Source organism: Tachysurus vachellii, chromosome 1 (genome assembly GCF_030014155.1).
Source record: "Tachysurus vachellii isolate PV-2020 chromosome 1, HZAU_Pvac_v1, whole genome shotgun sequence".
Lineage (NCBI taxonomy): Eukaryota > Metazoa > Chordata > Actinopteri > Siluriformes > Bagridae > Tachysurus > Tachysurus vachellii.
In genome coordinates this window covers 41326311-41353644 of record NC_083460.1, presented here as the reverse complement: position 1 = coordinate 41353644, position 27334 = coordinate 41326311, and the positions used below count along the sequence as shown (strand labels likewise).

General features: G+C 39.5%; 3 protein-coding genes across 6 annotated transcripts in view; 1 reads left to right on the top strand and 2 right to left on the bottom strand.

The window, feature by feature from the left end:
• usp10 (ubiquitin specific peptidase 10) overlaps nucleotides 1-829 on the bottom strand; it is a 30305-nt gene extending 29476 nt beyond the window's left edge. Inside the window, exon 1 of one of the 2 annotated variants that reach the window (XM_060871514.1) lies at nucleotides 513-829. In XM_060871514.1, the coding sequence (XP_060727497.1) occupies nucleotides 513-533 (21 nt within the window). In that variant the 5' untranslated portion in view covers nucleotides 534-829. The remainder of the gene's footprint in view (nucleotides 1-512) is intronic. The other variant, XM_060871449.1, reaches the window with a different exon arrangement.
• Nucleotides 830-3487: 2658 nt separating this feature from the next.
• On the top strand, nucleotides 3488-8127 carry marveld3 (MARVEL domain containing 3). 2 transcript variants are annotated; one of them, XM_060871293.1, is made up of 4 exons: nucleotides 3488-3587; nucleotides 5726-5925; nucleotides 6018-6085; nucleotides 6262-8127. In XM_060871293.1, the coding sequence occupies exons 2-4, from the start codon at nucleotides 5753-5755 to the stop codon at nucleotides 6870-6872; spliced, it is 852 nt and encodes a 283-aa protein (XP_060727276.1). In that variant the 5' UTR covers nucleotides 3488-3587; nucleotides 5726-5752; the 3' UTR covers nucleotides 6873-8127. The 2 variants fall into 2 exon arrangements, with proteins under 2 accessions (XP_060727276.1, XP_060727319.1); XM_060871336.1 differs by having other exon boundaries at nucleotides 3502-3587; nucleotides 5729-5925.
• Nucleotides 8128-10449: 2322 nt separating this feature from the next.
• Nucleotides 10450-27334, bottom strand: part of phlpp2 (PH domain and leucine rich repeat protein phosphatase 2) — a 49477-nt gene continuing 32592 nt past the window's right edge. For both annotated transcript variants that reach the window (XM_060871764.1, XM_060871842.1), the window contains exons 14-19: nucleotides 26192-26354; nucleotides 23599-23729; nucleotides 20512-20625; nucleotides 19641-19835; nucleotides 17966-18197; nucleotides 10450-17440 (exon numbers count right to left, since the gene is read on the bottom strand). In XM_060871764.1, the coding sequence (XP_060727747.1) occupies nucleotides 16196-17440; nucleotides 17966-18197; nucleotides 19641-19835; nucleotides 20512-20625; nucleotides 23599-23729; nucleotides 26192-26354 (2080 nt within the window). In that variant the 3' untranslated portion in view covers nucleotides 10450-16195. The remainder of the gene's footprint in view (nucleotides 17441-17965; nucleotides 18198-19640; nucleotides 19836-20511; nucleotides 20626-23598; nucleotides 23730-26191; nucleotides 26355-27334) is intronic.

Genomic DNA, 27334 nt, shown 5'->3' with positions numbered 1-27334 from the left:
TCAATAAAACACCTCGAGGGATAAGAAACACGAGCTAGCGCGCTACGGCTAACCAGAGCTAGCGCGCTACGGCTAACCAGAGCTAGCGTGCTACGGCTAACCAGAGCTAGCGTGCTAGCTGAAGTGCGCTAGCGCCCGTTAATAAACGTGCTCACGCGCATGAGCAGGCCTGCTGCCACACACACACACGCCCTCAGTAATCAGAGTTTATAAATGTCCTCCTGGCACCAATTACTCGTGTTTTCTTCAGCTTTAGGGACGTGTAAAACTTTTGTACACACAGTTTGTGCGCTGTTGCACTTTAAATCGCGTGAATGAGCCTAATAACGCCGACTGTAGGCCTGCAGCAGCATGCTGAAGGAACTCATTCAGATCCAACGCATTAGTCTTTATAACTAACACCAACACCCCGGACACGGCTGGGCTTCACACGGCAGCACGACACCGCGTCGTTACAAGCCGTTCTCTGAATGTAGACACGTGAGAGAGGTAATTCGGCGTGTGTTCTGTACCTGGTTGCCGTGCGCAGCCATGCTCCCGGTGAGATGCTTTTCTTTCCCCTCCGTCTCCTTCAGCAGAAAGATGGCCGTCCTGTCGCGGACAAAGCGCTCTCGTTTAGCAGTAAGTGTTTTTAAGCTCAGTCGCCTACTCTAACATGACGTCCATGGTGCCTAATCGCCGGTTTGTGGAGCGTTGTGACTCGGGTCCGTGTGCTACTAAACTCCCCGAGCATATCACGCTGCTTCCCCCGCCATCGCCGCCATCTTTGTCTCGCCTGAACACTACACTCTCTCTGCTACAAGTGGCGCATGCGCGCTCTCCATGCGGGTGGGAGGGGCTGACACGGGAAGGGGAGGGGGGGTTGTAGTGGGGGGAGGGGGGGTTGTAGTGGGGGGAGGGGGGGGGTTGTAGTGGGGGGAGGGGGGGTTGTAGTGGGGGGAGGGGGGGTTGTAGTGGGGGGGAGAGGGGGTTGTAGTGGGGGGGAGAGGGGGGGTTGTAGAACTTATTATAGTTAAGTCAAGAAGCTTTTTTTATCATTTACACCATATATAGCTGTTGTAATACACAGTGACATGACACAACGTTTCTCCAGGAACAGGGTGCTACATAAAACAAACACAGAGCTAAGTAAGTTAGTCCTAGATACATAACGTGCATCTGTGTGACCTAGTATAGACAGTGTGAGACAAGACAAACAAGACAGTGACAGGACAAAAGACAGAAAGACAGTGCAGGACAAAAGACAGAAAGACAGTGCAGGACAAAAGACAGAAAGACAGTGCAGGACAAAAGACAGAAAGTCAGTGTAGGACAAAAGACAGTGCAGGAGAAAATACAGAAAGACAGTGCAGGACAAAAGACAGAAAGTCAGTGCAGGACAAAAGACAGAAAGACAGTGCAGGACAAAAGACAGAAAGACAGTGCAGGACAAAAGACAGTGCAGGAGAAAATACAGAAAGTCAGTGCAGGACAAAAGACAGAAAGACGGTGTAGGACAAAAAGACGGTGTAGGACAAAAGACAAAAAGACAGTGCAGAACAAAATACAGTGCAGGACAAAAAATACAAGACATTACACAAACAATAAACAGAAACAGCGGTGATCAGTGTAAATACTGTATGTTCAACAATATTACGTGTGCAGAAATACTGGAATGAACACAGTGTTATAGCAGCAGTTACATGAGGTAACGTAAAGTATTGTGCAAAACAGAAATCAACTGAAATGTGAGACAGCAGGGGCAAATAGGAAAAACAGTGTGTAAAACAGCATGTAAACATTCTTAAGTTTCATTCTTAAAAACGTAACATTATGAAAAAGAACGGGCGTTATGGACATTACGGACATTTTTTTTCCTGTGTTGTTTTAAATATTTAAAAATGTTTATTTTTAGGATATTACTTTGACAGTTGCTAGGGTTACCACTGTCCTTTTTTCTGCGGAGGAAAGTAAAAATGAAAAGATGCCTCTTGGTTTTGTCATTATTGTTTCATTAACAGAAAGAGTATAAATGTAACACCTGCAAGTTACAAGTCACAGTCATGTATACAGTATACACTATATACTATAAAGTATGTGGACACCTGACCAAACTGGTTGCAGTAGGTTTAAAGCACAATGTATTTTATGTTGCATATTTACAGTTTCCCTTCACTGGAACTAAGAGGCTCAAACAATGTTCCAGCATGACAGATCCTCATGAAGACACGGTGTGGAGGTGAAGGTTGGACTGGAAGAACTCGAGTATCCTGCACTGAGCCCTGACTCTGACTCAACCCCACTGAACACCTCTGGGATGAACTGAACTGGAGACTCCTAAACATCCCAACATCAGTGTCTGATCTCACTAATGATCTTGTACCTTAATGAACACAAATCCCCACGGCCACACTCCAACATCTAGGGGAAAGAAATGAAGAGAAGAGGTTATAACAGCATAGAAAGGCCAACGTTGTAATCCATAAGTGGGCACACATGGGGGTCATTGTGTTAAATCATTGGAACGTAAATAAATATAAACAGACCAAAAGAAAAACAACTAGCAACAACAACACGTGTATAGACGAGTGTCGCTATATTTTATAGTTTTTAAATATTTCAAAACTTATATAATAGCTAATGTAGGTTCATTTCTGTTTAAATATACAGTGTACAGTCAATAATGTCTAAAAATTAATTTCACAATAAATTCAAAATTATTAAAAGGTCTGTAAAGGAAATGTGGAGATGACGTTACACAGAAGGAAAAAAAACATCAATGTTTAATTTAGAAGTAAGGAAATAAAAGACAATCTGTGGTCCCACATTTTTTTTTAACAAATACTATTCATCAGTCTTAAACTAAGACACTGGAACAAATGAGTAAATAAAGTGAATATATAATAAACCACTAACATAAACATAAGGACGTTTATTTGCATACAAAGTGGGAGAAGAGAGTGAGATAAAGAATAGACGCATATAGACAGATAAATTGTCTCTAATAATCATTTAATTGGAATTCTATTCATTCATTCATTCATCTTCTACCGCTTATCTGAACTATCTCGGGTCACGGGGAGCCTGTGTCTATCTCAGGCGTCATCGGGCATCAAGGCAGGATACACCCTGGACGGAGTGCCAACCCATCGCAGGGCACACACACACACACTCTCATTCACTCACACAATCACACACTACGGACAATTTTCCAGAGATGCCAATCTACCTACCATGCATGTCTTTGGACCGGGGGAGGAAACCGGAGTACCCGGAGGAAACCCCCGAGGCACGGGGAGAACATGCAAACTCCACACACACAAGGTGGAGGAGGGAATCGAACCCCCAACCCTGGAGGTGTGAGGCGAACGTGCTAACCACTAAGCCACCGTGACCCCGAATTCTATTCCTATTCATATTCATATATATTGTTTTAATTCACCTGCATTAACTAATGACTCTAAAAAAATAACGTATAAGAGCCTGTGGATGTGGATGACGGGATTAAACCACGCCCACATACAGGTAAGGGGCGGGGTTTTAATGTGAAACCTCGAGGTGAAACTAATCCATAAGCAAAACGAGAAGAATCATTAAATCCAGTGGAGGTATTGTGTTTGTTTTCAGACGGATAGTTTAAGTATCTAAAGTGAAATGATTGTTAGTTATTTGTCTATATCTCTATTTATTTATTTATCTATTCGGACGTTTATGAATTCGGTTGTGTTTTTTTGGTTATTTATTTATTTATTTACTTATTTATATGAGTTTTGAGAAGATTAGTCCAGAGAGATCTAGAAATGAACGTGAACTAAATACAGATGATCTGGAAGTTCTAGTCTTTATATGTTAGACATAACTATATAACTTTATATGTTAGACATAACTATATAACTTTATATGTTAGACATAAATATATAACTTTATATGTTAGACATAAATATATAACTTTATATGTTAGACATAACTATATAACTTTATATGTTAGACATAACTATATAACTTTATATGTTAGACATAAATATATAACTTTGTTATATAACGTTTTAAATGGCGGAAGTTCACTGACTACATCAAGCTTTGGATAAATCTTGGTTCAAACAGCGCTTTTGGAGCTTATAAATAACTGCGTAGTGACGTCGTGTAAAGTTATAAATGATTAATTATAAAAAATTAATGTGTGTAAGTCATTAAAAACACCAGGAAAGGTTTATATTCCCTTAATAATAACATTCTGCGACTTCAATAAAATCACTTCCGCATTTGAACGCTGAGGGGGCGGGACTACAGTCAGCTCTGCTTTTGATTGGTGCATTAACTGCTTGCTCTGATTGGGTCTTTCTGTACTGGCGGTTAATACGTATTATAAATAAACTACATATTGTAATATTACTATATATATTATATATATATATATATATATATATATATATATATATATATATATATACATATATATACTCTCAGACTCAGAATGGTCAGACTCTCTAACCATTAGGCCACGACTTCCCCCTTATATGTATATATATATATATATATATATATATATATGTATATATATATATATATATACACACACACATGAGAGAAACAATCACACTCTTGTTTCTTTTTGAAGCCTGAATTGAACATGAACCTTTAGTTCCTCACTGTTCCCTTGTCAAGACTTAAGTGTAGAGGGGATCGAGCTTTTTCAGTGATTGGGCCACAGTTTTGGAATGATTTGCCCATAGAGTTAACATTATCACCCTCTCTGTCCATTTTTAAACCCCTTTTAAAAACGCATCTGTTCTCCTTGACATATCTATAGTCAATTCAAGTCACTTTTATTGTCACATCACCACAGCACATGTGCCATGGTGAGTGAAGTTCTTAGGAGCAAACTCCAGAACAATTTACAATTTACATAAAGGTGAAAATGTGCAAATGTGCAATATGCTCATACATAGTCAGCACACACAGTGTACTGTTAGACATGCTTACAATAGCACTACACATTATATACAATATGTACTTATATACTGTGTGTATATATATATATATATATATATATATATATATATATATATATATATACATACATAACATATTATATATATATAATATGTTATATATACAATAGTTTTCCCTTTCATTTTAAATTGGTTTAATCCTACATTTGTTCTTATTATTGCTTGTTTTATTGTGTATTATTATATTGTTTAATTCTATTTGCTTTCATTATATCTTGTCTTATCATTTTCTGTGTATTTTTATTAACACTTTTAAATGTGCCATATAAATAAAGTGATAAAGTGAACTTGAACCTTTAAATAGTTTATTTATTAAAGCCAGAATGTGTGTATATATATATATATATGAGAGAGAGAATGTGTGTAGTTCAGTGATAAAATATTTAATTAACAAATCAATATTCTCATTCTCAACATTCTCACATTTCTTTTTGCATACAAGACTAAACATTTTAACTGGTTTAATTGTTTAATTATCACTTGACACATAAGCGGGAGATTATGACAAATTTGATAATCTGAGAGATAATTTGTCTAGAAGTTTGGTTATTATTAATCTGTTGAAGAAAAATGGCATGACAATCATGTAAGTCATGCAAACTTTATAAAGAAAATGAGACTATTTTCACATTTCACACATTCAGGGTGTTTTTATTATCAGCGTCCTCATCGAAGTGTCATTATTAGAGATTGTTATGTTTAATATCTGTCTCTTCACCTGTCGGTTATTTCAGTAGTCAGGAGCCTTGTTGATGTGAGAAATGCCGGAGCGGCACTATAAGACGAGGAACCAGAACTATCCCGAGTCTGACAGGAGAGAGCGGGACAGAGACTACAGGAGAGACAGGAGAACCGAGTCATACAGGGAGGACAGGAGCACAGATTATCGTTACGAAGACAGAACGCCAAACTACAGAGAACCTGATCAGGAAGTGTAAGAAGCGACAACATAACATCTCTTACCAATGATGTTCAAAATCTTTTTTTTTTTTTAATCTAACCTCAATCATTCGATCATATCTGTAGATATACATCTAATGAATCAACAAAGGAAGAAGCTCTTTACAACCTAAAGTATATTCTTACATCCAGAGGTAAGTGTTATGAAGTCTATACGAAAAGTTACAGCTTTATGTCTGACTGTTGCAAAGCGCTGACACTGCAGACAATATCCTTCCATCAATATTAAATAAACCTGTTTTTACCATATCGTACAAATCATGTCTGTTTTCTTGGTTCGTTGTTTAACCCTTCTTCTGTCCATACAAAGGCCTTTGCCAGGGAGCACAGTTTGTCGTGAACTTGCTGATTGTGATTTGTGCCGGCGTTCCGTACAGCAACAAGGGTCGATATCAGGACATCGCCAACCTGGGTGGACTCTACTACTACTACTATGGCGGGGCTCAGGCATTCACGGTGCAGGAAGCGGCGAAAGTAAATGAGCTGGACGACCTTTTCTATAAGCTCAAGATCCCTCCGTATATCTACAGCATGGCATGTGGTGGCGCGCTGATGGTTTACGCGTTAATCGTGCTGGCGCTCGGGGTGTTCCGTGTGCCCTACCGCTACCCCGTCGTGCTGCTGCCCGAGGCCCTACTGGACGCACTGATAAGCCTGGGGTATATCCCTGCGCTGGCCTTTTACTTCATCAAAGTCAAAGAGACGTACAGTAACCCGATCTGCAAGCAGAGAGAGGAGATGTACATGACCAAAAACATCAAGGGTTACGAGTGCAGCCTGAGCGGGACGGACGTCGCAGGTGGCATCTTCGGCGTGTTGGGCGTCTTTGTGTTCATGATGAGCGCCGTGTTTGCCGTGAGAGCGTTTAGAGCCGTCAGACAGATGAAGCAGCAGAGGGAGGCAGAGAATGACCGCTTCTAGACCTCTAAACACTACCACTGTAAAATCGATGGAGGAAGCGCAGGGGATCGCTGGATCATGTTACCTGGGAACGTTTGTTACTCTATTAGCTATGCTGATTTTTATGCACATATGCTGATTTTTTAAGGATTTTTACTTCACTACACTTTTTATGTTTACAATAAACATTAATGTGAATTAATATACAATTTATTTGTATAGCATTTTTAACGGTGGACATTGTCTCAGAGCAGCTTTACAGAACATAAGAAACATAATACAAAAAGTTTATTATACAAATATTAATATAATAAAAAAAAGTTAAGATTAATATTAAACTTTTAATATTAAACATTTATATGTGTTTGTATTTATCCATAATGAACAAGTCTGAGGTGACTGTGGTGAGGAAAAACTCCCTTAAGCAGAAGAGGAAGAAACCTTGAGAGGAACCAGACACAAAAGTGAACCTCATCCTCATGTGGGTGACACTGGAGGGTGTGATTATAAATATACAGTCCGACAATTGTGTATTAATGAGGAGGATGTTGTCCTCAAAGACCACATGGAGTTAGCATCTCCTCTTAACATGTCTGAATATTTCATGACGCGGAATCCAACTAAACATCTGGAACATCTCTAGATGCCTCAGGATCCTCACAGGGTCGGTCTCATCTCAATGAAGGTCCAAAATCTTCATGATGCAGAACACAACTGGAGCTGGTACAATTTCTGTATGCTTTGGGATGGGTAGAAAAAGTGAAGCAGTCGATGGGAATTAGCGTAGCTGCTGTTCATAATATTAGCAAGTACTAGATGATAATGTGCATGTGGTCAGATGTAATGGAGCACAAGATTATGGGAAGTACTGTATGTGTATGTCTGACTAAAGAGACATGTCTTTAATCATTTAAACTGGAAAAGTGTGTCTAAGCCCTTTCCCAGTTTAAATGTAGATTAAAAATGTAGACAACAAAAGAATTACTTTTCCATGTTGTATTTACCTTTAACTAAATCTCCCAAAACCAGTACATCAACGCTTCCAATGAGGATCTTTTTATATCTCATAAGCGTCAACAATCTTGTTTCCGAAGGCCTCAGCGAACTCTTGGATCTCACCACGGTGAAACCTCTCACTTCAACAATTAAGAGCAAATATCTGAGGTTTAAATAACGTCCTAATAATTTACACCTGATGCGAATCACCTGTAGGTCATTTTATCCATTTTAAGGACAAATAAATGTGGGCTTGTCCTCACCTCTTTCTCACAAGAAATGAGTTGTTTTTTTTTGTAATTACATTTTACAGATCATTTTAAAAAAGTCTTTTCTTTGGTTTTATTTGTTTAATTTTATTACTTGAATCTTCCGATATTGTTAAAATGAAATATTTAAAAAACACATCTTTTTCCGTCATTTGCTTTATTTATTCACATGCTGTATTATTCTCACTCTCTCACTCACTCATCTTCTACCACTTATCCGAACTACCTCGGGTCACGGGAGCCTGTGCCTATCTCAGGCGTCATCGGGCATCAAGGCAGGAAACACCCTGGACGGAGTGCCAACCCATCACAGGGCATGCTGTATTATTTACCTATTGAATTCACTTGCTTTACTAACTGTCTTTATTTATGTACTGAACTTAAATTTATCTTCTGACCTTCCATGCTGCATCTACATAATCACTTAATTTTCATCATTTTATGTCTTACTGACTTTATTAATGACTTTATTTACCTGCTGACTTTACTCACAAATTTATTTATGTACTGTCATTTAATGTAATTTAATCTTTGTTTACCGATTTTTATTTAGCTACTAACGCCGTATACTGACATTATGCAATGACCTTATTTACTTAATGTTGTATTTACAGACTGCCTTTATTTAGTTTACTTACTAACTTTATTTCTAATGCTTTATTTAACTTATTGACTTCAATCTTTTTATACTTACTGTTTATTTAATATGACAATAATTTATTTCAAAATCTTTACTTATTATTTCCTTGACTTATTTACCTACTGACTTTATTTACTGAATTTATTAAATTACTAATTTAATTTAATTACTGACGTATTTAGACTTTACTTACTGACTTGATTCAGATACTGACTTAATAACAGATTTTACATATCGATCTTTCTTAATTTACATAATTACTTTACTCTCGTTATGTGCTTGCTGGTTTTTATTTAATTATTTACTGTCTTTTCTTATTATTTCATTCCTGACTTTACGTATTGACTTTATTTACTACCTGACTTTAGTTTACTCAGCTTCATTATTTATCTACTTAAGCTTATCTACTGACTTTTTTTTAGTTGCACTAACAATTTACTTACTGACTTTATTTCTCGTCTTTACCTACTAATTTTATTTAAATACTGACTTATTGCCCTAATTTCATTTACTTACTTAACTTGAATTTCTGCTTTTATACGCTTACTTATTTTTATTTACTTACTGACCTTACTTTAAAGGTGCGGTGCACGATGTTTGAGAAATGCTTCAGAAAACTGAGTTGACAAACAAAACAAACGTGTAGCCAATGAGCAGAAAGGGGCGTGTCTTGTCAATATGCAGCGGAGCGATTGAAGCATTGACATGGCGGATACCTGCCGTTACCTCTGCCTCGGGTTCCAGGTGTTGAACGTCGTCTTCCGTGGGAAATGGAGCTAAACCTTTCACGGTACAACACACAGTACTACAAAAACACATCTGTATTACCATAGTGTTACTCATTGTGTTCATTTATTGATAAAAATATCCCCTCGGTCAGCCGCCCCAACAGGTTCCGCCATAATAGTTGCCTGGGTTACGTATGTATGTGTGGGGCGGAGCTATCAAAACAGGGGTGGGACCCATTTGGGTTAGGGGCGTGTTTGTTTTTCAAATGTCAACACTGGCTTTCAAACACCTTTAATGGTTTAGTTTACTCTCACTCACTCACTCATTTTCTACCGCTTATCCGAACTACCTCGGGTCACGGGGAGCCTGTGCCTATCTCAGGCGTCATCGGGCATCAAGGCAGGATACACCCTGGACGGAGTGCCAACCCATCACAGGGCACACACACACTCTCATTCACTCACGCACTCACACACTACGGACAATTTTTCCAGAGGTGCCAATCAACCTACCATGCATGTCTTTGGACCGGGGGAGGAAACCGGAGTACCCGGAGGAAACCCCCGAGGCACGGAGAGAACATGCAAACTCCACACACACAAGGCGGAGGCGGGAATCGAACCCCCAACCCTGGAGGTGTGAGGCGAACGTGCTAACCACTAAGCCACCGTGCCCCCCGGTTTAGTTTACATACTGTTTCTATTTTTTGACTTTATTTACTTTTTTAACATTATTTTTTTCTTACTGACTAATCCTCGATTTTATATTATTTATTTATGGACCTTACTTTACTTCCTGAAGTTACTTAAACAAACAAACAAACAAACAAACAAGCAAAAAAAAATCATCTCTTTTTGTAACACTATAAACTTCCTTTATGGACGTAGTGACTCGATACGTATGGAAAATGCTGGAACGAACGTCTCTCTGTGCTTTCTGAAAGAAATAACTTAAAAACACACTCCACAGTATAAATGTTTATTGCTACTTGGCTGAAAAGGTAATTAAAAATACAGCTTTTCTGCTCCAAACTAGTCATAGCAGCATCTCAAATGAAATAATGAGCCATCACCCCACCCTCGAAATCCGAAGAGGTTTAAAGTCTAGCTGACAAACAGCAAAAGTGCTTGCGTTAATCTTTCTCTTAAGTCAACAGAACGGCATTTTTTCTTTTAAAACTCATTTACATTAAATATAGAACATAAACTATTCAGCAGATTTCTGCATGCTTAAAAATAAAATAAAATATATATATATATATATATACACATTAGGCTTTGGATATTTAAAACAATTCTTACAAACAGATTGATTGAGTGTTTTGTACAAAGTAACCGGTTCATATCTATTTATATTTTTAATTATATGTAGTTATTGATATAGGGCATGCTTTTGACATTGAATACATTTAACATTTGGGTCATAAAACATTTCGATGGGGCGACAAGGTACCGCAAATTCATGACTTTTTACCGAAAGAGTGATAAATCTGCATTAGTCAATGATGTATAAAAATAAACCTCAGCTTCTTGGCATTGAGAGAAAATATAAGTGTCTCTAGGAAAAAAAAAAAAAAAAAAGATTCAAGATAATGTACAGAATTGTGAGATGGAACTTTGGTCACATGGAAAACTAACTAACGCCTGTCTGTCTGTCCACAACGTGCCTTCGTCTGGAAAAGTGTGATGGAATGAAATATACTGTACATTCCAGGCAAAACTTAAAATAAAAGCAGATAATACACATAAGACATCAGAAATCTTACAGACTTGCAAATTAATTTTGTTAACAAATTACTTACAGGCAGGTAAATACCATTCAAATAAAATTCGATTAAAATACTTCTGAAGTTGAGATGGATTTGGATTGGTTTAGGCTTTTTGCTCTCAATCACAGGGTTTTTAAGTGAAAACTCAGAGCTGTGGTTTTTCTTTTTTATTTCTTTCACACATGTGAAATTAGGATATTTCTCAGCGGTCATTTTCTTCACTCTAGAAAATGTATTTGATTTAAAAAAAAAAAAAAAAAAGGTCAGTTCTATTTTAAAATATATGAACTAAACCTTTCCCAAAACTCACGTCTCTAGATTTGAATTAATAATATAAATAAATATTGGTGATGAAGAGGGTGTTTGTCTTCGCTGTAGCTTTAGAATCTGTGCGATTTCATATCTCATATCATACCACTGGAACACGGTCACATTATTTTTAGTTCCACTGCAAATCTAGAAAAGTTTGGAAATCTCTTCAAATTCGCTCAATAACAAGATTCTTTTTTTTTTTTTATCATCACATTTTGTTTTTCTTAAGACCTGATTGGTTTGGAGTTTTAAAAAAAAAATCTTTTTGATAGTCAGTCTGCAATTTTCTAGAAAAAAACAAATCCGCTCTTTGACGTAAAAAAAAACAAAAAAAAAACACTTTTTCCAAAAGTGGCAACTTGCATGTAAATCATGTGCTGGTTGATTTATAAAAGTGGGGAAAGCAACCTTTTTGTTTGTATTGGCAAAGAGAAGGATAAACCTAGAAAATGAAAGTTTGTCTAAAAATTTTTATACAACTTAAAAATGAAAAGTAAAAAAAAAGAACAAAAAATTAAATGCGCAAACAGGTGAGTGATTTAAAGTATAAAGGCCACTCCAGCAACCGTTCCTGTTTTTTTTATTTATTTGAACCACATCCAAACTAGTAAAAATTAAAACTTGAATCCAATTCATTCATTCATTCATTCATCTTCTACCGCTTATCCGAACTACCTCGAGTCACGGGGAGCCTGTGCCTATCTCAGGCGTCATCGGGCATCAAGGCAGGATACACCCTGGACGGAGTGCCAACCCATCGCAGGGCACACACACACTCTCATTCACTCACACAATCTTCCAGAGATGCCAATCAACCTACCATGCATGTCTTTGGACCAGCGGAGGAAACCGGAGTACCCGGAGGAAACCCCCGAGGCACGGTTAGAACATGCAAACTCCACACACACAAGGTGGAGGCGGGAATCAAACCCCCAACCCTGGAGGTGTGAGGCGAACGTGCTAACCACTAAGCCACCGTGCCCCCAAATCCGATTCCAGTTCATCGTCTGAATAATTCAATAATAGTCTCAATAATAATAATATAATTATTATTAATTAATAATAATAATTGCTTTATTACTTTTGATGTTTTACTGAGCAAAGTGATTAGTGAGTAAATGGCCACTGAGTAAAAAGTAAAAAGCAAGATGTTAAAGACTTGACCTCCAGGTGACAGTTTTTTTTTCTTCAGTGAACAGTGAATAAAATGTTCAGCAGAGGTGCCAATATTGCTAACAAAGAAATCCTAGAATAGCTCAGAGGAAAGGTCGACTCTATGCTAAAAATTATGAAAAATGTATTTTCATTAAAACCATTAAATTCGAATCTGTAGAAATGGGGAAACAAGATATTTAAAATAGAGTGTTTTTTTTTTTTAAATTACGGTCATATAAAAACGGAACGCGAACGTTTAATGGCAACTTCAGACCCTGCGCTTTTATTACTTGAAAACTTGTCACTAAAAAAAAAAATCAACAACATGATTATTATATGTGAAGAAAGAAAATATAACGTTTAAATATTTTATGTGCACCAAACAATAGTTGTTTCCTACTGGCTCATAAATCTCTTAAAGGTTGTGCAATTTCCTGTGTCAGAATTCACCTAGATAAAAACCGATAAAAACAAACGCGTCGTTTTCGTCCTCCGTCCTTTCCCTTTCGGTGAAGGGGTTTTTCTGTCAGGTGAATTTTATTCACGTTTCGACCTCGTCGTTTACTGGTGTCTCCTATATCTCTGTAGCAAAAGAGAGTATTACAAATAATAAATGCTCCAACGTAAGCATAAATGTTGGCACCTCCTGTCACACAAAAAGCAAGCAATGAAATCTTATGTCTTTTCTGTTGTTAGTCTTCAGTACTTCCTTTCTTCTGCATTTCTTTCCACTAAGTGCTTTAACTTGTAGCTAAATTTCATAAAGGTCAGAGGTGATCTCTAACAAGAATACACAGAAATCCTCAGATTCCAGCTCAAACATCTGGTTGAGAAAGTGGGTGTAAATGTATTGAAAAAACCTCATGAAGAAGACCTCGGTGTTTTTCTAGAGAGGTATAAACCAGTCATACATTATACGGCCAAGAGTTGCACACCTGACCATCACACCCATATGTGCTTGCTGAACATCCCATTGCACATTTATTTCCCTTTGCTTTAATAATGACCTTTTCACTAGGAGTTGGAGCGTGGCGGTGTAGATGTTGGAGCGTGGCTGTGGAGCTCTGTGTTCATTCCAACACAAGAGCATTAGTGAGGTCGCGTAGTTCTGGGGTGCAGACGGTGTTCCAGTTCATGTGTACAGTGGGGTCTCAGGGCTCTGTGCAGGACACTTAAGTTCTTCCAGTCCAACCTTAACCACTACACCATGTCTACATGGAGCTCTGTGCTTTGTGCCCAGGGACATTGTCATGAGGGAACATTGTCATGTTTGAGCCTCTTAATTCCAACTGTCTGGGGGAAAATTGCATGTAGGTGTGATGTAGGTCAGGGGTGCACATACTTTTGGCAGTGTTGTGTATAATTAGCTAATATCTAAAATAGCTATGAGATAAACAGATACATTCTAAATGTAATACGTGACATTGTATTTGTAAATCATCTTGTTAAACAAAAATAATTGACGCAATAAATTAAAGAATTAAACAGATGAGAATTTAGCATTAGATGTAATGCAGATTCAGTGCTGTGATTTATTACTAGAACTATGACACATATCGTCGCTGTCAGACGGAATCCTCGTATCTCCAAAACCGTTACTTTTCAGGAAATTAAAAAAACGCCGTACCTTATCTGCAGTACACAGGGTTTAGTCCGCGTTGCAGTGGATTGTCTTGCGCTAAATTCCTGTCCTCAGACGAGCACCAGAACTTTTTTCAAGATTTTTTTTTCTTTGAGCCCAGTGTTTTGAAGACATTTACCTCAGAAGACGTGTCGATTCGTTGCGACTCTTCTTGAGGAGAAATATGACGTGAAGCTCTCCCACGGAGTGAGGAAGAGGTGGACAGTTGAAGTGTCCAATGGAGTTATGAGATTTGCGCTCAAGCTATTTTCAAGACTTTAGATTGGTTAATAACTTGTAAAAATAACAGACCCACGTGGGGACTGACCAATAGCATCGATATGTGAAAAAATATGGAAGTGACCAAATTTGGACATACGAGGTTTCCGCCCGACAGCGACGATATTCATCATGAGAACCTCATTAAATTTGTCAGCCTTGTTACAGTCCTGGGTACCGTGGCTGTATTCCAGGAAAGCTAAAACGGCACCAAAGAAGAAGTGGAAATTATTCCTTCAGTAAATTTGGACAGGTTTTGTGGGCGTGGCTTCATTTGTGTTCAAGTATTTAAATAAAATTGGAGTATTTAGTCTCCAATTGTGTATTCTTATCATCGATCACATCTGGTCTTTAAGTAACCCCAACGATGACCAGAACTAAGTGCGTGTTACGTTCACAGAAAGCTTAATCACATTGTAAAGCTGCTTTGATTCATCTTCATTTTAACCGAAAGGAAAAAAATTCAACATACCAAAGTATGGGGCAGGATCACTCACGTTAAAAATCAGGTAAAATCAGGTGTCGTGAACAGACGTAAGTCGACTAAGAAGAACATATGGATATAATGTCATTTTTTTGTAAATAATTAGCTTAGCGGTTCAGATATAGGATGAAAAATACCCTATTCATGCTCTATCAGGACCAGTGTTACTTTGCAGCACTTTAGTGCAAAGACCAAATATGTACAGTATTTAAGCCTTAAAAGCTTCAGGCATGAGTGCTTTGATAATTCAGTCTCTAATGGCACGCTTCAAGTACTCCTAATGACTCATTATTAAGTCGTGATTCCAGCCAGTTACGTTTAATAACCATCTCTTTCTGATTGGCCGAGACTGCAACTGCACCTCGGATGCATCGTGAAATGATATATCGTGTTTGATTTCGTTCTTCTTCTGAGTCACAATCTTGGTAAGAAAATCCATTACCAATGTCTACCATGACAGGACGTGGTGTGCGGTGCATATTTTGCGCAAAAGGTTCCAGAAAGGCTGTAGGAAGCCAAACAGTGTGTGCCATCCTTCCCACAGCTTTAGTAGTTTTCTCTGCGATCTGAACTCCGCCAAACGAGATAAAGGAAGCCGAACGTTCCCGATCATACTTCAGTTTTTAACTTCAACAAAAAATGAGCATTTCTAGGTAACAGTGAAAGCACACCAGACCAACGGAGGGCCTGGTGAGCCGGAACCATCTGTAATAGGCACTTTTCTTACCTTTTGGTCGTGGATATATCCCAAAGAACCTTTTTGCCAAATGATGTTGTAAAGGGCTATACAGTATATCTTGTTAGTTATGCACGGTTATATATGAGGTATTTTAGTTCGTGTCGCGGTTTCTAATAGATAGCAATCTTTCAAGATTTTGTTTTACTATTCTTGAAATTTGTGCACTTTCTATCAAAACGTTCCACTCCTTAGATTAAACAGAGACCACTCCAGGCAAGTGGGATGTCACCGTTTAAGCACATGCAGGTCTTCACACAATGATAGAGCTTAATAAAGAACTGGAAAATATCACAGCAAAATGAATTACATCCACCTCCACAATATGGCACTAGGTCATCTCGGGTAGTAGTCTCTATAGAGCAGTGTCATAAACCTCCTGTTGGAAGGTAGCAGGAGGGAGACCGGGGTGAGGGTGATCCCAGTTTGAGTCTCTGCTTGTAGGAGGTGTTAAGGGTGGCGGAGGACCAGAAACCACTGGAATTTGGCTCCTTAGCTGCTCCCGTACATCTTGTTCAAGACTGGGAGGTATGATCAACTGATCCTCTGGATCTTGTTGGGCGGGTGCTGCAAAATAACCAGACTTCTTCTTCGGTGCTTCCAGTGCTACCTCGATGATGTTATGACTGTCCTCAAGTGCTACAACAGAACCATTAGACAGCTTCTTCCCAAACAGGCTGGACGTGGAGGGAGATTTCTTGAGGTCTGAGATCTCTCGGCCACAAACAGCAAGAAGACAGCCATTAGCGGTCGACACCACCACACTGTTCTGTCGGCGCATCTTGCTGCTGGTGTAGTCAGAGCCACGGAGATCCAGATCCTTAGGGCTTTCTGGACGCCCAGAGCGAAGCTGAAATGCACAGCAGTGGATGTCCACCTCAACCTCCAACTTACTCCCATTAGAAATGACACCCTCCAGTGGAGCTTCATCATCGCTGTCTAGACCATTGTCAGACTGGTTGCTTGAAAATGTTGCAGAGGATGGTTGGCGCTGGAACAGAGCAGGGTGAGTTCCGGCTCCTAGACTTCCAGGGCCTCCAGAGTTGCAAAACGTTGCAGCTGGGTGTAAGCTGCAGCGGCGGTCAGGTCGTGCATTTAGGCCTGAAGACGTTTGTTCGTCAGATGCCGTGGACCCAGCCTCACTTCCCACCTCAGAAGCAGATGTTTCGCTGTTGAATTCAGAGGCAATGCCACTACTTGAAGAAGGAGTGGATGGGTCAAGAAATGGCACAGATATAGAAATGGGGGTAGGTACATGGGCTCCTCGAACCTCAGAGGAGAGTGGAGGCTCGCAGGTACAACTGTCCTCACCAATACGCAGGGCCACAACTACTGCCCCGACATTGTCCTTACACCCATAGCTCTGTGCAAGTGTGCAGAGTTTTTTTGCAGCAGCTCGAGGGTCTCGGACAGCTAGCACGGTTTTCACTGCTTCTTGGTAAGACAGATGTTGGAAAAGTGCCCTGTTGCCCAAGATCAGGAACTCATCCTGAGCGCAAAGGGGTTCAGTTCGTACCCAGGGCTTAGGAAGGACCCAGGGGTATAGATAGGAGCATCCCAACATGCGAGAACAGCATGTAACTCCACTCACCTTGTTATCCTACAGCACAAAAAGGTTCAATAGATTTGTCAGTCAATACAGTCATGTGTAAATCTCTCAGTATGATAAAACAACTGAGAAAGTCATCACATTAATAATAATATATTTAAATCAGGGGTTTGCAAACCAGTGACCTTATTTAGGGTCATCCACCAATACATCTATGTATCTATCCTTACATGCTGCATGAAAATATGCTGACAGATTTATTAAACATGGATTTTCAAGGGTGAAGAAGAAGAAGAAGAAGAAGAAGAAGAAGAAGAAGAAGAAGAAGAAGCCAAAATGCTAAGGCTTGGAAATGTACATTGGTTGGTTGTCTCACCAAAAATGTTGGGAAACCTTTCAATAAAATCAAAAAGAAGTTCTTTTGACTTTTTACCAAATTATAAAAGCTTAAGTAAGTTCTCCTGCTATCCATACAAAATAATGCTGATATTAGCTATATTACTTAGGAGGTTATTTAAATGTGGGAAACTAGCTCATATTTGTCACGTTAGCTAGAGTATAGCTAGTAAACTCTACCTCAGTGATGATCGCCTTGGCTGTTTTGATTCTCTCCATCTCTTCAGCATTCTGCTCCAAGCTAAGGACTTTGGACAGGGCCAGCGGATGGCCGTCGCGGCACAGCACAGCCTGGCAGTTTCCTACGTTGGCCACGGTCAGGCTGAAGTAGCTGCTCGACTCAGAGGACTCGTGGTGAATGTAGCAGAGGAGAGCTGAAGCCCCGAGCTTTTGTCCAGCCATCCCCAGCTTTCTACAAGGCATACGGTGAAGAAAAATAAGCTTTGTGATTATACTTACCTTCAGTTAAGCATAAATGTTTTCTTTTTTCTTTTGATTCTTTAATATGTTAACTAGCTGGATGCTATTGGCTGTCGAGGAAATCCGTTAATCTCTTTGAAACACACCTTGTGGACTCCTAACTTTCATAAACCAAGATATTTCTTTCCTCATATGAAACTGTATATGGGCAGTGGTAGATCAGTGGTAGATCAGTGGTTAAGGTGTTGGACTACTGATAGGAAGGGTGTGAGTTTTTATCCCGGGGCCAACAAGCTGCCACTGCTGGGCCCCTGAGCAAAGCCCTTAACCCTCAATTGCTCTCACTCACTCACTCATTTTCTACCGCTTATCTGAACTGAACTATCTCAGGCGTCATCGGGCATCAAGGCAGGATACACCCTGGACGGAGTGCCAACCCATCGCAGGGCACACACACACTCTCATTCACTCACACACACACACTACGGACAATTTTTCCAGAGATGCCAATCAACCTACCATGCATGTCTTTGGACCGGGGGAGGAAACCGGAGTACCCAGAGGAAACCCCCGAGGCACGGGGAGAACATGCAAACTCCACACACAAGGCGGAGGTGGGAATCGAACCCCCAACCCTGGAGGTGTGAGGCGAACGTGCTAACCACTAAGCCACCGTGCCCCCCCGGTTTAGTTTACATACTGTACCCCGATGGTACAGTATTTTTTTTTAGATTTTCTGTGATAGAAACACTTCTAAAGAGATTTTCAGTCCTTAATGAAATGCACAGAATAATAAGTATTAATAATAATAATAAAGGGCATGATATGGGCTTCAGCTATAAACTACTGAGTCTTGCAGCAGCAATAATTATAGCAGCAACATCGTCAGCAAAACGACTGAACAACACAGTGTATATTTAATCAAGATCACATACAATACTGTTGCTGATTATAAATTTTGATGAAGCTCAAATGCTTCTATTTAGAGGGATTGTATCTCTAGGGATTGTGTTTCCTGAACAATGTGTGATGATTTTAATAGATTTTATGATACGTATATATTTAGAAACTGAGCAAATGAATCAGCACCAGGTTTATATGATGGACAAAAATGACTTGTGTGCAGTATTTAAAAATACGTACACGGTCGTCCTGGGTATAGGTGATGCATCAGAAATATAATCTAATATAATCATCAATACCATACATGGAGATAACTGCAAATATTTCTGCAGTAAGTCTATTGTGATCACAGAAAATAAAGAATTGCAGAAATATTCCTTGAGTGGTTTTGTGATGTCTCAGCCAACGTTACCAAATATGGAAATAATCACAAAACTGAAGTAGATGGATGATAGATGCTCAACATCTTCCAAAGATGATCCCAAATTTTTTTTTTTATATTTTTTTTCCCACTAATTTCCTAAAAGATTACCTGTGCGAGGTGAGGAAGGTGTTGCACATGTATACACTGTCCACGTTGCTGTGCTGAAGCTCTTCAGCCAGTACGTCTCCCATGGTGCACTGCAGCAACCGTGGCACCTCCTCGTTCCGGTCGCCATCGAAAATCCCGTAAACCGCTTCGACGCCGTCCCCGAAACGATCCATGGCCAGCACGGACACACACAACCTGCACAGACAACAATCTTAGACCAAAACAACCTCAAAGCTATGAACACTCTACAACATGCTGTTATAGGAATGTAACTTATGGTTTTATTCCTCTAACAACAGAAACAGCAATTTGGCCGCGACTTAATTTAAATATTTATTCAAGAGCGACAAAAGATGACTATGAGCTGATATATCAAATTTCAGCATTTGTTGTCTGATATTTAGCTCTAGAGGAGTTAAAAAGGATAAAAATCTAGAATATGTGTCAGAGCACTAGATTCTTTATATGAGCAAAAGTATCGGAACAGCTTTACAGTAACTAGCGCTTAGCATGTTGTTGCATGTAAAAGCCTGTGACACGTTAGTGACATCACCACACGATTGCATTTTAATTTTGTGACGCATTCCAGCCTCTGTCAGAAAATGACTGAACACCTCGTGACCAATCGGAACAAAGAATTCATCAGCACTTGGTGTAGAGAAAGAGACACTGATAGCAGAGACGGTTGAAAAGGAATGAAGGTGACGACCCTCCGAGTGACAGCGCGGCACAAAGGCCTCATTAAACATGAAAAACCTTCTTTACAACCGCATGCAGCGTCGCCACCTTACAGCGAGGTGACTCGAGCACCGGGAGGAAACACACTGCCAACACTGCAGAGGGATTACTGTGGATGATTTGTGCTGCTCACTTGTTTCTCTGGCCACTCATCTCAGCGTAGCCGTGATCCCAGAGAATGCACGAGACCTGCGACTCCGCCGTGCTCAGGGACGGCTTCTGGTCCAGCTTCAAAGTAGTTATATGACTGAGAGAAAGAGATTTCAGCAGAAAGTCACATTCCAGACAACAGAATCTGAACCTGAATTTGTAATAATACCTAAAAGATTTCAAAACTGTGTTAAATTCAGAATCAAATATCACAAAGAAATTCATACCCAACATAAATGTTGATATTGATTAATCAGATTTCTATTTTTATTATTTTAATTTAAATCTCCCTGTTTGCACTTCTGTGCTAGTCACAGTTTGTCCATAACAAACACCATGTTCAAGCATAAGGGTGTCCATCAGTACACGTGGCACCAGGACACCCTAGGTCGGAGGTCGATGATCGACTTTGTGGTTGTTTCATCTGACCTCCGGCCGTATGTCTTGGACACCCGGGTAAAGAGAGGGGCGGAGCTGTCAACTGATCACCACGTGGTGGTGAGTTGGATCCGATGGCGGGGGAGGAAGTTGGCCAGACTTGGCAGACCCAAACGTACTGTGAGGGTCTGCTGGGAACTTTTGGCAGAGTCTCCGGTCAGAGAGATCTTCAACTCCCACCTCCGGCAGAGCTTCAACCAGATCCCGAGGGAGGTTGGAGACATTGAGTCCGAGTGGACCATGTTCTCCACCTCCATTGTCGACGCGGCCGCTCGGAGCTGTGGCCGTAAGGTCTCCAGTGCCTGTCGTGGCGGCAATCCCCGAACCCGGTGGTGGACCCCAGAAGTAAGGGATGCCATCAAGCTGAAGAACCTGGTTGGCTCGGGGGACTCCGGAGGCAGCTGATAGCTATCGGAGGGCCAAGCGAGCTTCAGCCCGGGTGGTTGCGGAGTCAAAAACCCGGGTCTGGGAGGAGTACGGTGAGGCCATGGAGAAGGACTAACGGTCGGCCTCGAAGAAATTCTGGCAAACCGTCCGGCGCCTCAGAAGGGGGAAGCAGTGCCCTGCACACAGTTTACAGTGGGAGTGGGAATCTGCTGACTTCGACTGGGGACATCCTCGGACGGTGGACGGAGTACTCCGAGGATCTCCTCAACCCCACCGACATGTCTTCCACTGAGGAAGTAGAGGGCTCAGCTGTGGACTTGTCGATCCCCCAAGCTGAGGTCACTGAGGTAGTTGAGAAGCTCTTTCATCCACAGGAAAAATGAGCTTCTAGAAGAAAGAAAACCCTTCTAATATTCACAAAAGGTTAAAGTTCACCCACATAAAGCACTTCTCAGCGTAGCGCCTTCTACGTTGACGTTTATTCATAAGAATGCAAATGTATTATGCAAATCCAATCCATTTTGAGGGTTTCTTGTGAAAAAAAAAACCTTTATTTTATTTTTTATTTTATTTTATGTGTTTTTTTTTTAATTGTATAACTTGGGAATTTATTTCATCACAAAAAAACAGAACACCAACCATGACTTATGTCATAAATCTAATAATAAATGAGTTGGATTTAGACATTAAGCCCTTTGTATGGGCTGATTAACTGAGACGATCTGGAACATCTACATTTTCCTCAGATCTGTAGGAAACTGACCAAAAAAAGAATCTGTGCAGATAAAACACGGTTATTTACATTTACATTTACAGTATTTGGCAGTTATAACATCTGTCATTCAGTACCTTTAAGATTTCATGATTTTGCGATTGCAGTAATTATTGTGTCATTTACTACACTTAACAAACCTGTCAGAAAAGTAAAGAGTATAAGAGAAGCGTGGAATTTAATTTTAAACAGTAAAATGTTTGCGTTTGAACACATCACAGTTTCACAACAGCTGATGAGCAGTCAGTGAAAATGGCTCTGATCATGGGCGTAAATTTCATTTAACAGTGGGGGGGGGGGGACAATAAATATAAAATTTCTCATGAGCAATTTTTGAAGGGGACACAAATAATACAGTCAATACTACAGTCAATGGTAATTCAAAGCGCTTTACATAAAGAAAGTAAGACCATCATAAAAAAAATCACAACAATAAAAACAAGGAATTAAAAAAGGTTTAAAATTTTAAATAGGGGGCACGGTGGCTTAGTGGTTAGCACGTTCGCCTCACACCTCCAGGGTTGAGGGTTCGATTCCCGCCTCCACCTTGTGTGTGTGGAGTTTGCATGTTCTCCCCGTGCCTCGGGGGTTTCCTCCGGGTACTCCGGTTTCCTCCCCCGGTCCAAAGACATGCATGGTAGGTTGATTGGCATCTCTGGAAAATTGTCCGTAGTGTGTGATTGCGTGAGTGAATGAGAGTGTGTGTGTGTGTGTGTGTGTGTGTGTGTGTGTGTGTGTGTGTGTGTGTGTGTGTGCCCTGTGATGGGTTGGCACTCCGTCCAGGGTGTATCCTGCCTTGATGCCCGATGACGCCTGAGATAGGCACAGGCTCCCCGTGACCCGAGGTAGTTCGGATAAGCGGTAGAAGATGAATGAATGAATTTTAAATACATTTTTAAACACGGCTTTGGCGTGTTAGTTGCAGTGCACTATGCAACAAGCTATTGTAAACAAGATAACGTTAACTAGATAAGTAATATTTTAATCGCTAATATAGCAGATTCATGGAAAATTACATCGGTAATCAGCATTTTTGCCGCAACTAATTTATGAATGAATCTGCATCAACTACATTAAAGAGAATCGCTTTATTTAGAGTGAATAAAATCCCCTACTTAATGGAGCTCAACATTAATTGAGCCGCAGCCACACACCTGACTCGTGTGTGCAGAGTAGGTGATGAACTGGGAAAGCAGGCAGTGGGTCAAACCACTGTGAGGAAGGGGAGGGGAGGGGAGGGGGGACTCAACTGTTTCTAAATGCATTTTTTGCATTTGTTTTTTTTCTACTTACACAATTATTTAGGTATATATACATATATTTTTTATCACAATAGAGAGTGCGATATTTTTTTAATATTTTTTTGGGGGGATTTACATCCATGACTCTGATGTTTCCATCGCTCGCTTCTCTCTAAGCAAACTCCTGGTGTATGTGGTATCGTCTGCGCTCCATGCTGGTGTGATTACTCACCTGAACATGTTGAGGGTTTTGTGTTCCAGCATCAGGCTTCCGTTCCCGCTCAGGTCTAGTTCCTGTAGTGTGGCTGGGACGGAATCAGGCACCAGGATCTCAGTGAGCTCATTACAGCTCACATCTACCAGCTAAACACACACACACACACACAGTTATTTTAAATATAGGCAAATACCTAACTTTGTATTAGGACCCCCCAGCCTGTGTGTTTTTTTTTTAAATAGTGTTAAAGAAAAGTCTTTTTTAAATGATTTAGTTTGGTTTGCGCTTAATTCATGAAGCGAGAGGTTTCACCATGGTGAGATCCAAAGAGTTCTCTGAGTCCTTCAGAAAGAAGATTGTTAACGCTTACGAGTCTGGTGAGGTATATAAATAGATCTCAAAGGAATTTGTAATCATCCATTTTACTGTCCAGAAATAATTTACCATGGAGAACATTTAAAACAACCGCCAACATCACCAGGTCAGGACGTCCAAGCAAATTCACCCCAAGAGCAGACTGCAAGACGATTAAAGACGTCTCCAGAAACCCTAAAATATCATCACAGGACCTACAGCAAGCTCCTGCTACAGGTGACGTCAAAGTGCATGAATCTACAATCAAAAACAGACTGAACAACTTTAATGATCATGGAAGGTGTGAAGGAGGAAAACATTACTGTCTAAGACAAAACATGAGGACAAGACTGAAGCTTGTGAAAGAACAGAGACAAAGGACAAGACTTCTGGAATAATGTACGGTAACAGATGAGTCAAAAACGGAATTATTTGGAGACCATAACAGAGGAAATATTTGGTGTAAACCAAATACAGCATTTCAGCTAAAGAACCTCAGACCACCTGTGAAACATGAAGGTGGAAGTGTTCTGGATTGGAGATGTTTTGCTGCAGGAGGTCCTGCTCAGCTCACCGTCATAGAATCCACTACAAATTCTACATCGTATCAGAAGGTGCTTGAGGAACATGTGAGACCATCTGTCAAAAAATTTAAGTCTGATGTGGAATTGGACCTTGAAACATGACAAAAAACATCCCAGTAAATCCACCAAGGAATCGCTGAAAAGTTCAAAAACAAAACCCAAACCCAAATCCTACAGTGATCCAATATCAGAATAATATTTTATTTTTTATTTTTTTGCAAAGCACAAAAACCTACATTAGAAAAATGTAGCCACAGAGAGTGAGCATTTCTGAAAAAGGAGTAAAACCCTGAAAAATTTCTGAAAAATGTGAAAGATTTTCTATAACAATGTAAAAACCAATCAATTTATTTATTCCAGGATTTACAGTTTGATGAATCTCACTCCTTTTTAAAATATTAAGTAAAAAAAAATCTAAAAATGCTATTTTTGGGTTAGGGCTGGGCGATAAAACGATAACGATATGTATCGCGATAGACACGTGATCGAATAGTCTCTCTAATTTCTGCAGGTTTTATATTTCAAACAATGTTACTGTACTGTATCAGGTTTGTGTTTTATATTACAGATGTATCTCAGTCTACCACAGTTTTATTTCTGTTTACAAAACACCACATATTTTAAAACGCTTTATTCACCAGAAGGTGAACAGCTAGTGAACTTCCTAGCATTAAACTTGCACTAAATTCTCAGGTTTCTGTATGTTTATATTTAACACTTTGCACTATTTTATTCCACTTTATTAAGCATTTCTGACATTTTCTTTCATTTTGCACCTTAAACGTGTAGAGATAATTGTTAAGTGTTCATCGTGACTTTAGACTCATGTTTACATTATAATTATGTGAGTTTTCCTGCTTGTTGAAATTTCTGTCTTAATAACTGAGGGGATTACGATCAGAGGAAGGTTAAGTTTAAAATAAAAATGTTTAAATGTAATATATTTTTCTCCTGGTCCTTATTTTATATGGGTCATAAAAAATATCAATAATTATCGATATCGACCGATATGAAACACTGATATCGTGATACAGTTTTCAGCTGTATCGCCCAGCCCTATTTTGGGTGTAGTTTTATGTGGAAAAAAAATAAATAAAAATAAATAAATAAATAAAAATTACCATATAAATGTATTATTCATGAATAATGTTTAATAATATTAATTTAAACACATTTACTTTTATTTAGAATTTATTTAATTGTATAAATGGTGTATTTTATTGAATTAGATTTTATTTCATTTTATTAACAATATATTTTATAACTAGCTAGTTAGTTAACTAATGCCACATGGAATAAGTAATATCCTTGGCTGTATCACATGGAGATGTAGATTATTATGTACATAATAATGTATAACTCTCACACCGGTTTCAAAACTATTGGCACCCCACTGATTAATACATGGGTAAATCTTACCTTGGAGACATAAACATCCCTAGACATCTTCACATAACGTCTAACAATCCTTCTCAACTTCTCTGTGTTATGTTCTCGAGTTCATCCACTTCATTTTACCTCACAGGTTGATTTTATCTCCTATAACCATTTGTGTCTCTCTTTCTGGGCTCATTATTTTGTTCTTACCCTCGTTCCTGAGGCATCAATAAATACCTCTGAGGTTTTCCTCATGCTGATGGATGACACTGTACATATGTGCTCACACTGACCTTTATCTCGGGCAGGTTCAGGACCTCAGGGAAGACGCTGATGTGGTTGGAGTGTGAGATGAGGGTGTGAAGTCTCTTACAGCTGGACACGGTGGATGGGACGGTCTTCAGCTTGTTACCGCTCACATTCAGCTCCTCCAGCAGCTCCAGCTTGCTCAGCTTACTGACAACATCAACGCAGAGAGAGAAAGATGTGAAAACCTCAGAGAGGAATCATTTTACAAATCACTTGTCTATTTTATTTCATAATAGATAGAATTAATTATAGGAAACGTCACAAAATAAGTTTCTCAAATTTTTACTAATATCTCGTACTAAAGAGGGTTCTCCGAAGCTAAAATGTGTAAATAAACATTAAAGTTGGTAACTCTGGAGTATGTGAAAGAAGGTGAGAACATGTTCTGATGGTGTTAGCTTCTCAGATTGGTGGCTGTATATTTATTTAGGCTTCTCGTCCAGGATCAACCTCTCCTATCTAGACAGCTATACTAAAAAAAAAAATCAAGTTAGATAATTAAAAGCAGAAATGAATAAGCAAATAAAAAAGCCCTCATTTAGTGGTTATCACGTTCACCTCACACCTCCAGGGTTGGGGGTTCGATTCCCGCCTCCACCTTGTGTGTGTGGAGTTTGCATGTTCTCCCCGTGCCTTGGGGGTTTCCTCCGGGTACTCCGGTTTCCTCCCCCGGTCCAAAGACATGCATGGTAGGTTGATTGGCATCTCTGGAAAATTGTCCGTAGTGTGTGATTGTGTGAGTGAATGAGAGTGTGTATGTGTGCCCTGTGATGGGTTGGCACTCCGTCCAGGGTGTATCCTGCCTTGATGCCCGATGACGCCTGAGATAGGCACAGGCTCCCCGTGACCCGAGGTAGTTCGGATAAGCGGTAGAAGATGAATGAATGAGTGATTGAGTGAGAACAGATCTTAGCATATGTAATGAGGGTAAAGGTGTAGAGTCATTCCAGAGCCATATGTAGTCATTAAAAAATTAACAAATAGGCATTAAAATCTTTATAATTCTAATCCGAATAGAATACTGGAACTTTGTTGGTTCCACTGTGATGCATCTATTAAGAACCTCACTAGAAATGCTGGAATCATGATTATTTTTAGTGAAGACAGCAGTAGAGCAAAATGTATTA